The following is a 13,691-nucleotide window of genomic DNA, read 5'->3' as shown; positions in this document are numbered from 1 at the left end:
TTTAGCCTTTCCAAGAATACAAGTCCCGATTCAAAAATTAAACTTTTCCCCTAGAAGACATTGGCCCTTATTTTTGTCGCTCCTACGTCCTATGCTGCAAAGTACCGATGTTTGTCACTTTGCACATATGAAGAACAACATTGCACTGTCAGTGATTGACAGCTTGATGCTCTTTGCGGGCAAGGAGGAGGTGCCGGCGGCAGTCTCAATTTCTGAAAATGGATCATATCGATACCGTTTAGGGGAAGGATCAGCGCTACTCACATTTGCACAGACTGGAAAATCCTTTCGATTTTTTGGGGATTGCCTATGGATTTGCACCAGGCGTTTTCTTGTTCCGTCTGGATGGTGAATTGCAACTTTTTAGATTAGCACACCATGCTGAATTAGGCCCTTAGTCGCCACCATCCGTTGCACCATAAAAGTTGCGGCACACCTATAGCTGGAGAAGATACGGACTTGAAGTGAAAAATGCCAATATTACCACCTGCTCGGGTCTGATACGCCACCGTTCAGGAACGACCGGCACTTTTCCAAGACGTCTCTGATACTGTGCGTCGTCCTCTATGTAACGCAGGCGTTGTAGAAGTTTTTAAGGATTTAAGTGAAGTTGCATCAGAATCGCTCCGATCCATGACCATTGGCGTTACATGAGCCTCTGGATCAGACTCTGCGTCCCCTGGAATTCTATAAGCGATTTTTTTTTCTAGCAAAAAATATTGCAAATACATTCCGTAAGCGCCGCGCACCTTTTATATTTGTGGTTGTAGGGGAAAACCATCTGTGTTTCAGAGAACACAGATCTAATGTGCCATCCGAATGACAAGTCAAAATACAGCGCTAACCTTTCAGGTGTAACCGGATTCCGCTGCCAAATCACCGCTGTGACAGGGTGGCTGTATTCAGGTGTCAGCCTGTCACATACGGTAAAGCGCTGACATTTCATGCAATACTGGAGTTATTTGTAGTGTAATGGGACATATTTCCTCCTTGGCATGTTATCACAGCGCTCCGCTTCAATCTAAAAAAGATTCTGCTGTGCGTACAGCTGAATAGTTCTGACTCCCACTTCCCCTGGCATTTCCAGGTCTGTCTGGAAGATGTTTGCTAAAGCCACCAGCTATCTTATCTCTCTTTTTTGGCTTTGTAATAATGAAACGGGGGTACGTAATTACCTCCTCTACATCGTGCTGCCTTCCAAAACTTTCTCGAGATGCTTTTTGCACATATTAAGCCATTAAAGTTCTTTAAAAGACTTTGATTTTATTCGCCAAAAATAGAAATAAGACAACTGCATTGCAGCATAAATATCCTGGCACAAGGAAAAAAATATATTCAAAACTACTTAGCATGAGAAAAGAAATCATCGGGAGAGGAGATGGGTGAGGGGGTGGGGGGACCTTCTTATAAAAGAGCAAATTACCAGGATTATTGAAATAAGGAATATCAAGCCGCTCCTCATTGATTGGTATAAGATAGGAGTGAGAATCATTTGCTAGGGTTAATAAACCTCAGAGAACACGGCATTGACAGGCGCGCAATTAAGACCCTCAGATAAATCCTTGAAATCAGTAATATGATTGATTTGGTGTCTATTTAAAAAGTTTCGCAAATGAAAAGGAAAAAAAAACATGTTTTATTTGTTATTCTAATGTTATTTTATATAGAAAGAGGCCTTGGCATCAAAGAGGGAAGTATTTGGAAAGTTTCAGTGCAGCATGTAGCGCTTCGGTCCTGTGGGTGTTCTTGTAGTCGTGTCCAGCCCTTTGGGTGGTTTTGTCCTTGGTTCCTGGCCATGTGATTGGCCCTTCTCTGTGGGTGTTCCTCTAGTACTTTCCCTCCTGATACAGCCTTCTGAGTACACCTGTAGTGAATTGGTTCCTGGTCTAGATCTATGGGTGTCCCTGTAGTGCCCTTGTTCCTGGACCAGCCTTGGGGGTGCACCTGTAGTATCTTGGTTCCTGTTCCAGTCTTGTGATTGATCCTGTAGCTCCAGATCTAGCGCTATGGGTGTTCTTTTAGTGCCTTCATTTCTGGTCCAGTTCTGGTAGTTCTCCTGTGGTACATTGGTTTCTGGGCTAGCATAATGGATGGTCCTGTAGTACCTTCATTCTTGTTCCAGGCCTATGGGTAATTCTGTAGTGCCTTGGATCTTGGTGCAGTCCTATAAGTCTACCTGTAGACCCTTTCTGCCTGGATCAGCCCTATGAGTGTTCCTGATGTGTTATGGTTCTTGGTCAAACTTTAGAGTTGTTCCTGTAGTGCCTTCAGCCCTATGGGTGTTCCTGTAGTGCCTTTATGCCTGGTCCAGCCATATGTGTGCTCCTTTTCTTGGTTCCTGGATAAACCCCTATGGGTACTTCTGTAATACCTTGATTCATGGTCTAGCTCTTTGGGTGCTCTTGTAGTACCTTTGCTCCTGTTCCAACCCTGTGATTGTTCCAGTGGTGCGCTGGCTACTGGCAACCCCCTATTCTGTTCCCACAATGCTTTGAAATTTGCTCCATCCCTATAGGTGCTCATGTATTGCTTTGGTACATGTTCTTACCCTATGGGTCTTCCTTGGTTCTTGTACCTGCCTTTTGGGTGAACCTTGTCACGATCCCGGTGTTCAAGCAATTCATCTTACCGGCTAAGTGCCTGCGCAGGCTCAGCTTGCGTTACAAGTTCCGATACAGCGGCATCCTGAGCGCAGTGCGCCTCCGTGTCAGTCATCCGGCAGTCCTCTCAGCGCTGCTGAGTCTGCGGCTGTGCGGTGCACCGCTCTCCTCACCTGCAGTAACAGTATCCTTTGCTCAGTAAATCCCGTGTCCGACGCCATTGCTCCCGGCCACAAGCATGGTGTTCACAAACATACTTTCCCGCCTTAGCCAGACATGGTGGCTGCCATGATGTTCCTCCAATCCGGCAATGAGTTGATCTCCCAGGTTACCTGCCCGGCCAATCCAGGCCAAGCCATGGGTATAAGTATCCTGGGAGCTCTCATCTCATTGCTAGTGCTTCATTTGTCATCCTGCTATGCAAGTGTTGTCTGCTGGTATTCTTCCTCTGCTGCAGTGTTCAATCCAGGTGCTCCAGGTTGCTGAACGGTCCAGGCTCACCATCGCCTGTGTCCATCCGGGCTCACCATCGCCTGTGTCCAGCCAGGCTCACCATCGCCTGTGATATCGGGTTCACCATCGCCTGTGTCCAAGCCGGGTCTGCTGTCCTGTGCCATCCAGGCTTCCCTGTGACATCACCTGTGATTCCACCTGCCGCATACCTGCTTACCAGTTCCAGCCTAGCTCAGATGTTCCATCATCGATCCTGACCGATACTCCGGTTACCTGTCTGCTGTCTCCATCCGTTCCATCCGGATTCCACAGCCTTTAGCTCATCTCTGCATCTTTGGTCCGATACTCTGAATAACCTCACTCCATCCGATGTTCCACCATCTAATCCATATCGGTGCAAGTAGCTCTGTTTCACCTTACCAGTGACTGTCATTGCCATTCCATTGCTTACCGCTGCTTGTACCATCTCCATCCAATAAACCTGTTGTATTTTACCTGCTGCCTGATTCTTCCTCTGGGTGCACTGTTGTGCTCATATGCACAAGGGTCTCCTACAGCCTGCCCGGTTCCAATACCGATCTAGACCTCCACCAGTGGTCTTTGTCTCATCGACTCAGACCACTGGTGTGACACTCCTGTAGTGCCTTGGTTCTTGTTCCTGCCCTATTTATTGGTCTTCCTGTAGTGCTTTGGTTCTTGTTCCTGCCCTATTTATTGGTCTTCCTGTAGTGCTTTGGTTCTTGTTCCTGCCCTATTGGTGCTCCTGTAGTGCATTGGTTCTTGTTTCTGCCCTAATGGTGCTTCCTGTAGTGCCTTGGTTCTTGTTCCTGCCCTAATGGTGCTACTGTAGTGCCTTGGTTCTTGTTCCTATCCTAATGGAGCTTCCTGTAGTGCCTTGGTTCTTGTTCCTGCCCTAATGGTGCTTTCTGTAGTGCCTTGATTCTTGTTCCTTTCCTGTGGGTCTTCCTTTAGTGCCTTGCTTCTTGTTCCTGCCCTATTGGTCTTCCTTTAGTGCCTTGGTCCTTGTTCCTGCCCTAATGGTGATTCCTGTAGTGCCTTGGTTCTTGTTCCTCCCCTAATGGTGCTTCCTGTAGTGCCTTGGTTCTTGTTCCTGCCCTAATGGTGCTACTGTAGTGCCTTGGTTCTTGTTCCTGCCCTAATGGTTCTTCCTGTAGTGCTTCAGTTCTTGTTCCTGCCCTATGGGTCTTCTTTTAGTGCCTTGGTTCTTGTCCCTGCCCTAATGATGCTCCTGTAGTGCCTTGGTTCTTGTTACTGCCCTATGAGTCTTCCTTTAGTGCCTTGGTTCTTGTTTTTGCCCTATGGGTATTTCTGTAGTGCTTTGATATTGGCCCAGCCTTGTGATTCTTTCTATAGTGCCTTGACTCCAGGTCTTGCCCTATGGGTGCTTTGTAGCGATTAAGTTCAAGTCCAGTCCTGTGGGTTTGAGCTATGCCCAGAAGATGACTGTATTTGTACTAATTATTTCTCACTTTTTTTGCTTTTTTTGGAAAACCACTAATTCCATGTTTATTCTTCTAGCTGCAAGTTCACACTGAAAATTAATTTAAGAGCATTCTCTTGTTTAATGGTCACATATATGTTATCCTGTAGACCTTGTGTTCCTGGCAAACAGTCCTTACTCAAAGGGTTGTGTGTGTGAAACTTGAGATGTTAGAAGGATAAGGTGTTGTATCTTCTCGTGGCCTACAGGTGGCACTGCTGCTGCTATTTATGAAACAAACATGAAGACTAAATTAATGACTTAAGCCGCCTAGACTTTAATATGAGATACTTTACCCAGAAACTGAGTTTGGACACACTCTTACTTATTTATAAAAAGTTGCTCCTTTTTATGTATCAAACATGTATTTTGTGTTGTAGGACCTTGCATGAGCTCAGACTTGCAGTCAGGCAAGCATCGGTTAGATAAAGCAGACAAGGCTTATGTCCTGCACAGTTCTCTTTACCAGTGTGGAAGAATATGCCAGGCAGGAAGCTTCTACTGCGAGCTGCCTTTCTTCAGCAGCCAAGACTGTCCTAGCTACAGCAGTTTCTGTCCTGCATCTGGTTCCCCCCATCCTGCCCTAAATCTGCAGAGCATGTGGGAAGGCGTAAGCCTCTTGTCTCACACGTGCCAGTAACAAAGTGGCTTCTGCAGTGGTCTGCGCAGTGCGTGCTTCTCTAGTGGACGTGGCTTGGCGAGTCACAGATCATCTGTTCCTGGTGGTAGCACAGTCTCAGGACGTTACAGACTAGTGTGGTTTCCACTAGTTTTTAGCTAGTTTTATGGTGGCTTGTCTTCTTCCTGTTACCATGGATGTATTCACTGAACCAGTCTGAATGTTGATAAAATGCATAAAAATAAAGAATTTAGCCCAGGTAACCGGAGCCTGTAATCAGGGGCATTGCACTCTATATACTGGGCGGACCTCTTATCCATAGCTTCTCCCCTGTAGCATTTAGCATTATGCCAAATAAAGACCTGATCAACTTCATCTGTGGCCTGTTGGACGCTTTGGCCACCACGCTGCAATATTGCCATCTCAGAGCTGCCTTCATTAGAATCATCCAGTGGTCAGAAGCACCCGGTAAGTAGAAGGCATCAACATATACTTGCAAACTTATAGAACAAACTACTTGCACACACACAGGCATTGGATAAGAGAAGGGCTCAATCATTCTGGACCACCTCTCCGGCGGTGTTCCTGCTGTGATCTTCTCAGGAGCTGGCACATGTGTAGTGGAGCCACATTTAGGGCGTACCTGCACACCTGGGCGGTAAAGACCTCTACTCATGCATTGGATGCAGATCAAACACCTTTGCCAGGTCCATTACGCCTCAGGGCCCTGTAGAGGTGGGAGCACCCCCTGCTCCCGCCTCTGCCCGGAAAGCCACCAGTCTCTGCTAGTTGAAGTTAGGTGGAGCAGTGGCGACATTTGTCTTGTAATCTCCCAAAGGTTCAAATCCTCATATATTTAGGAAACTTTATGGTCCGGGACCATGAGATGAGGGTGAGGATAGGGCCACACTGTCTGCACCAACCTACGGTAAATAGGTATTTAAGTGATCACTAGCAGTGTATTCTTTTTTTGTAGGGCATAGATTCTATAGTTAAATGTGGAGTTGTGCTGTTAACTCTTTTGCCTCCCGAGTACTCAGCCCGTAAGGAGCAGTAAATAGGGGCAGACGTAAGAGGTAATTGAAGGTGTTCTTGGCAATCCGCGCTGAGTGCTCTTTGAGACGTTAAGCTAAACCTTCCCGCTCTAATATCCACACTGGAAGCTTGTAAGAATTCCCAGCTGTGCCAGACACTTGTGGTTTGATCTCAAGATTCACAGATGACTCGTAAATGGTTCCCCGTGCTGGGTAGTGCGGGCTCGCAGAGGACAGATAACAATGCAGCCTGAGCTGTTTTCTGTGTTCTGCTAATTAGCCGCCACCACCGATCTGACAACACACCCTGCTTGTAAGAGGCTCTGCGTCTCCTCCCGGTCACCCTACTACACCAGCAGCCCCCCCATCCCCGTGCGCTGCAGCAAGCTACGGGTTAAGCACAGCCATGCTAAACAGCTGTCAGCTGCAATTTTTAATAACCTCCCACTTTAGATCAGGCCAAGGCTTCCGCATCTCGAGTATTGATATTTTTTTAAAGATCCCAGTGGGGGATGGTAGGGTTAAAGTATGTAAATTGCCGGAGCCTCTAATTTTATTGATTTTTTTTTCTTCTTCTTAAGACGCTGCTAGCAAAAGAAGCCATCTCATTAAGATGCATATATAATAAATGTCACACGGGCGCAGACTGGGCTGTTGGGATTGCGCCTCCTTAAAATGACAAATGCAGGGCGGATGGTCTTAAAGTATGGGCATTGTCTCAAGTGTGATGAATGGGACTTTAGCCTCTTAAACCCACTTTAAACTCATTTAAGCAGATTTGCATCGTATCTTTTATATTACTGTAAGATCGGGGAGAAAAGCGCAAGATAACATTGCCCGGGGAGGCCTGGTAAGGGGCGGGGAGATGGAATATGGGATCAATAGCATGTCATTGTAAGTTTCGCGAGCCCCTTTCTTGTCAATCAGGAACGTCCGTAAAAATTCACAGACCTTGCATTTTAGGCTAGCGCATAACTTGAGTGCTACCAATCCAGACATCGACTCTACGTCCTGCTCCTAATCTGGCGCTGTGGCTCTATGCACAGAGCAATCTCAGCTCTAGATATTGTCGCCATATTTACTACTTCTCTCATGTACAAGAGTGTGTATGTCTCTAACAATATCCATACACATTATAAGAAGTGCAGAGAGTTTGTGGATGATTCACAAGGAGCTAGTGACATCACTGGCCATTTGTGGGCTGGTACGGGAGACTGCAGGAGACGATGATGTCACAGCGGCAGGTGACTGGCATTAGCAAGCTGTTTGCTAATGTGGCAGGGCGTGACATTGTATTACAATGGGACCAGATGATAGCTGTATGGCTGCAGTTGGTACAGTACAAGATTGTATCTGAACATATTGGGCACCACCTTACAGCATGAATGTGTCTGGCAGTGGCTGGCCAGTCTGGGAACCATACTTGCCGTCTTAAACACGTCATTGATAACAGTCTATTACACAGGTGGACATTTGCTGTGTGTAGACAATATTGGGCATGTATTTAATATTTCAAGTAATAACCCCCACGCATGTACTTTGTATGTCCTTCTCATGTTTACAAAGTGTATGGGTCAGGTCACGCGTGCGCTGTACAATGCGGCTGCACTAAGATGAGCCCGCTCAGTGTAACGGAGATGAATCGGGCACAACATTATCCGGTCACACCATTCAGAGTGAATCACTTTGCCCATGCATTTCTGTGTCTCTTCCACCATAGTTTGTACTTGGCAAAGACTGGCAGTTGACTTCTGACTTGATTGGCGCTCTTGAATGTGTCAGCTCAAATTTAGATTTATTTATTTATTTACAGTTTCTTACATAGCGCAGCATATTCCGTTGCGCTTTACAAAAGGAGACAGTGATACAGCAAACTGGGTATTTACAGACAGTCAAAAGGTAAGCTCTTCTGCTTGTATACCTCTGATTGTACACACACTGTTGGTGCTTTGGAGTACAGGGTCCTAGAGCCAGCAGGGGAATAAATTTCAGATGAATACAGTGCTGCCAATGGCACAGTTTGTGCATTCAAGCCTGTGACTTACGGACTGTTATAGCTATATGGCAGTGTGCACTGAGCAACTTGTTGATTTTAATCTTGCACAGCACACCGCTCCACTGCCATAGTATATCAGGAATGCTTTTATCTTTTACATCAAAAAGAAAACTGATATTCAGTATTAAAGCAGACATGACCATAGAACATAAGTAGACAAGGCTCTCTGGGACTTGTAGTTCCACAGCAGCTTGCAAGCCACACCTGCCTCGCTTCCTTCCGACGACTTGTCCGACTGCTCTCCTTGGTGGCTAAATTCTATTCATGTAACCATTTCCTCTTAACCGCACCGCAAGATAATATATGCCTAAAAATCTCCTGGCCGGTGATTTAACATCATTGTCCCTTCATGATCCTCTACCCACCTGCCATGAATTTTAAAGTCGCGTGCCAATTCAAGGTTTCCACCGACAACGCACAGCTTCACAGTGCCCCCCCCCCCCGCCTCTCTCCTCCCAGAAATCCGTAAGCAAGTCCGATTTTTGTAAATAAATAAATAAGTTACGGGTTTGCTCCTCGACCGACGTTGTCTTTTAATATTTTCCAGCCGTCTTAAGGGTGGGGGGAGAAAAAGCTGGAGAAGAAAAAAAAAAAATAGAAAAAGTTATTGATTTGACCTCCTACCTAAAATAATGTTCTTTAGATCTAAAGCTGGTTAGACACATTATCTAGCTGGGCTCAGCGAAGCAGAAACATTCCACAGCCTCAACCTTTTCCCTGACCCTCCGCTTTTAACAACTGCCGACACCGTTTTTGTGCGTTATGTGACCATGCACCGATGAAATCTGTCAAACAGCTTCTTGAGTTATTAGGCTGTCTGAGTCTGACCTTTCTGCAATCAAAGATATATGACTTAAGGGCTCGGATTTGCCATGGCAACCGGCCCAATTTGCTGCCGTGAGAAAAGGTCTAATTGTTGCAGAAATTTAATGATCTACAGCGACATCAGGGCTGTGAGATTTTATGAACTGTTTACACCGTAATTTTCATTTTGTTAATGCCATCCCTTCTTTTTTTCACTCTCTCTCCTAACCCCCCCCCCCCCATCTCCCTTTTCTTTTATTGTAACCCGTTCGCCTCTGCTGCAGCAACAGCTGTCTGGGCGCAGAATGAGCGCAGCAAATCAGGCGGTTGTTTTATTGGGATGAGATTATTGCAGACTTGGGTGTATTTTTTTAACCCTTTTTTTTTTCCTGCCAGATATTTGTAACGCTTTTATTCATTTTTTGTTTTTGCTTTTTTAATGTAAAAAAAGACCCCTGTATATATTTTTCTTTTTAACAATGATTTATGTAAAACGACGTAGATCAAGGCTACAAAATGTTTATATGCATTACAAATAAATACTAGGAATAGAATGATATGGGAAGGAATGAGCGATCAGGGCAGACGGACGGAGGAAGGGAGGGGGGTGAGGATCGGAGGGACTGGTGGCATCTTTTTGCTTGTCGTCTATGACGTGCCGGTCGCCCTCTATGCCTGTGGACGGTGACCTTAATAGGGTGGAATAATGGCAAGAATTAGTGCACCAGACAGGAAGGAAAACACAGCCGTTGATAAAGGCCTTTCCCTGAATGCTGCAGATCAATGTCCTGCACCACAGCGAGATTCGCTCTGTCACTTTGGCGGAGGCATATCAAAGCTCAGAGAGAGGTAAAGTACCAAGCACTCCGCTTCTGAGTGTGATTTTTTGAAACACAGGCTGTAACATGGAACGGATTGGTTAACACTTCCACTCTCGCCACCGGTTGATACATAAGCCATCCATCTTGTGTCCTTGCTGCCATTCAGTTGGCCAGTAATTGTAGTCGCGGCTCATGGAGGCCTGTGTGGTCAGCCGGGAGTTCTCAGGTATAGCCAGTTCATATAATAATGAATGATTAGTTCAACTGAGTTTACCATCCCTTAAGCATGAGCCGGGAACGATCCTGTATAGCGCTGAACCGTATTTGAAGCGATGGATCTGTAATATCGTTTTCACGCAGCAGCGGCCGAATAACCGGGCAATTACCCGGTGTTTGAAGCGCCTGGTTATTCAGCCTCTCGCTGTCAGACCCCCTTCACACAGGAGAGCAAATCTCCGGGTCTAAAATTCAGACCCAGAGATTTGCTTTATTACACTGGGTTTTTGCCTGTGTGAAAGGGTCGATCCGGATCTTAAACTCCGGGTCTCCGACCCTGGTCATTTGCAGGGTCGGAGACCCGGAGTTTAAGATCCGGATTGACCCTTTCACACAGAAAAAGGACCCTTGTATTTCATGAAATTCCCGGGAGGAATTGCTTCACCCGGGAATTTCATTTTCTGTGTGAAAGGGGTAGAGCACTGACAAAGCGGTAATCCAGCTGAGATTGGACATACCGCAAGCCCATGATTAGTCATACGTTCACACCTATGCTGCGCTAATCGAGGAGGTGGCCTGCTTTTATTTCTGTGCCCTGAATGCAACGCACAGGTGACATTTCTGCTGAACTTTGTCACTTCACACAAACATGCACTGGTCGCGGAATAAACACTCGTTATTCTCCCAAAGCGATATCAAAGAACAGAAATCTGCTCAAGGAACTAGAACATAACTGTACTTCCCATTATTGGTAGGATGGATCCCTAATATGGCCAGATAAGGTATTGGAAAGTGCGTTAAAAGCTAATTGTGTTACTGTCCATAATTAGCTTAGATAGAAATGGTGCTGTTGGCACCTGTAATGCGGGTGCCAGCTTTATCGGACACAGGGGGGTTGTCTCTACCTGTAGCACGCCGTAAGTGGGTGTGGCACAAAAAGTTGACATCCGGACCCTATCTGCAGCCAAAGGCCGGCTACGCTTCAGAACGATGTTTCACCCATACTCGAACCATCTCGGGAATGCGCATATTAGGCATGCGCACTGCTCAATAAGTCTGATATGCCCGGTAACGACAAATCTGGGGCCTCTTTTACTTTAGATACCGTCTGCAGCTTTCGCATAACTGCACAGCCACTGAATCTGCCCCACATACAGTGCATTTGTACTTATTCCTGATAGCGCACAGGTTCTCAATGTTGGTCCTCAGGACCCCACACAGTGCATGTTTTGCAGGTCTCCTCACAGAATCACTAGTGAAATAATTAGCTCCACCTGTGAATCTCTTAAAATGTGTCAGTGACTAATGAGTGCGCCTGTCGGGTGACCTGGTAAATGTGAACTGTGTGGGGTCCTGAGGACCGAGTTTGAGAACCCCTGCGATAGTGGAAAGAGTTGGTCCTACAGAAAGGGATCTGTCGCTCTCTCTCCCCTCCCCCGACTCGCTGAACTCGTCTATCAGTAAATCCCAAACACATCACTTTGCTGAGTAATAAGTAGATGCAAACACGCTAAATTTTGTTCCATTGTAAACACCGGTTATACACAGAAAATACAATTTCCAAACTGCAGCATGTAAGTCAGACGCCGACGGCGCTGAGCAAATGCGGTTTTCGCTTCCATAAAAAGATTACCGCGTGCTGGAGAGCAGAGAAAGTCTGCTGTGTACACAAAGTCTGCAAATACACAATTGAAATGGATTTGTAACGTGCGACATTATCATCTGCCTAGGGAGCCGGCTGCATTTCTCTAGGTGTCCGAACCAAACTCTAAACTCCATCCAGTAAAGGCGTTCAGTAATCTAGTTTGTGCGCACTTTCTTACTTGTGCGTTGTGCGGTTGTTATAAGTATGGCATTATAGATATCCGTATTTATGTGTAAATGAGTACATCGGGCTAAACGTGCCTTGCCGGAGGTATGTGCGCCGCTTAAGACTCTTTCTTCCAGGCATCTGCAAGCCATGGCAATTATCGCCGGAAACGGTTCCCAGTAGGATTTAAGTTACAGGAACATCGATGAAAGTAACACGTGATCGTAATCACACAACAGCAACTGATAGAAATAGTATTTAGGCAGGCAGCCTGAAGCTCACATCCGATATGGCACTACACCTCCCAGCATTCACTGCCACCATTTTGTTGTTAGGGCATGCTGGGATGTCTAGTGCCAAGAGTTGCCTATCCCTGACCGAAGATCAAGTCCATAAAGTTTCCTGTCTACAGCTTTGCTGATTATTGCACCCTGGTGTGACATGAACGCTTCTCTCTCTCTCTCTATTTCCAGATGTCAGGAAAGCACTGGAAGACTTGCAAGATGTCGCAAAGAACTTTGAGTCCAGGGTTGAGTTTACGAAGGACCTGCAGAGAATTAGCAATGTAAGCGGGCAGAGGTGGTGGTGGGGGACGCCAGGCATACTTTACATGAGATAAATCCGTACGTACAAGTCCACAGATTACCGACCTCTGTTCCTTTTATCGCAGGAATCCGGCGAGTTCTTTGAGATCCGGGAAGAAGCCAATGAGGGAATCGTGTCCACAAAAGGTATTACCGCCAGCTGCCCGGCAAGTGGTTTGTTCTGATCCTCTGCCGAATTACGCTGGGGTTACATTGCTGTTTTATGCTCATTTATCCAGAGAGAACCACTGTCAGTTTAAGTTTTAAATGGGTTTTCCAGAACCCTGTGTTCTCCTCATCCTCCTTTATGTAGTGGCAGCAAAGGGGCTCATACGGAGCTGGGCGTGTGCACAGAACTCGGCTGTTACGTAACGTCTCATGTTGAATGTCGGCGAAGCTGCAGGCTATGCCAACCGACGTATAGAGAGTAGACTGGTGCAGACAGATGGTGATGAGGAGGAGTACAAACCCAGGTATACAGATAAGACAGGTGCAACGTGAGTTAGTTACCATGTGAATAGTCATGGGTTCGACTCCCACCATGGCCCTAACGGCTTAGAGTTTGTATAGTCTCCCTGTGCTAGAGTGGGTTTCCTTTGGGCACTCCAGATTCTTTCCACATTTAGGGTGGGAAAGGATGGATTTTTCATTGAAACCCACTAGAAAATGAGGGGTAGATGTATGAAGCAGTGATAAGGGAGGAGAAGTGAGCCAGAGGAGAAATGGCCCATGTCAACCAATCATCACTGAAGTAACATCTATAATTTGCATAATATAAAATACATTACACATACAGAGCAGCTGATTGGTTGCCCTGGGCCACTTCTCCTCTGGCTCACTTCTCCCTTTTCACTGCTTCATATAACTACCCCTCTGTCTCCTTAATGTCCACAACACCCAAAGTTCACGGTAGTGTCTATCCACAGTGTGCGGCTACCACTGTACAGTATATGCGTCATCTGAATAAAAAACTGTTATTATTAGAATGATAGCTTAGCAACCAATCAGAGCCACCCCACTGTCTCTTGTCGGCAGGACTTGTCGCACTGCATATGCCATCATGTCTTGTTTATCAAATTTGATTATAAAGCCCACCCAAACCAACCACCCCCCCCCCCCTTTTTTTTTTTTTTTTGCAGTTTTATTAGTTAAAATCCATTTGGTTCAATTATAGGGGCAAAAAAAAAGTTTAT

At 46.1% G+C, this 13,691-nt stretch overlaps 1 protein-coding gene across 1 annotated transcript in view; it reads left to right on the top strand.

The window, feature by feature from the left end:
- URI1 (URI1 prefoldin like chaperone) overlaps positions 1 to 13,691 on the top strand; it is a 92,163-nt gene that overhangs the window by 68,709 nt on the left and 9,763 nt on the right. Inside the window, exons 5-6 of the mRNA XM_083164940.1 lie at positions 12,388 to 12,479; positions 12,585 to 12,645. Coding sequence (XP_083021066.1) covers positions 12,388 to 12,479; positions 12,585 to 12,645 — 153 coding nt within the window. The remainder of the gene's footprint in view (positions 1 to 12,387; positions 12,480 to 12,584; positions 12,646 to 13,691) is intronic.

Source organism: Crinia signifera, chromosome 11, assembly GCF_055691185.1.
Source record: "Crinia signifera chromosome 11, ASM5569118v1, whole genome shotgun sequence".
Classification (NCBI taxonomy): domain Eukaryota; kingdom Metazoa; phylum Chordata; class Amphibia; order Anura; family Myobatrachidae; genus Crinia; species Crinia signifera.
The sequence above is the reverse complement of the archived record's forward strand: the minus strand, read 5'-3'. Positions and strand labels throughout refer to the sequence as shown.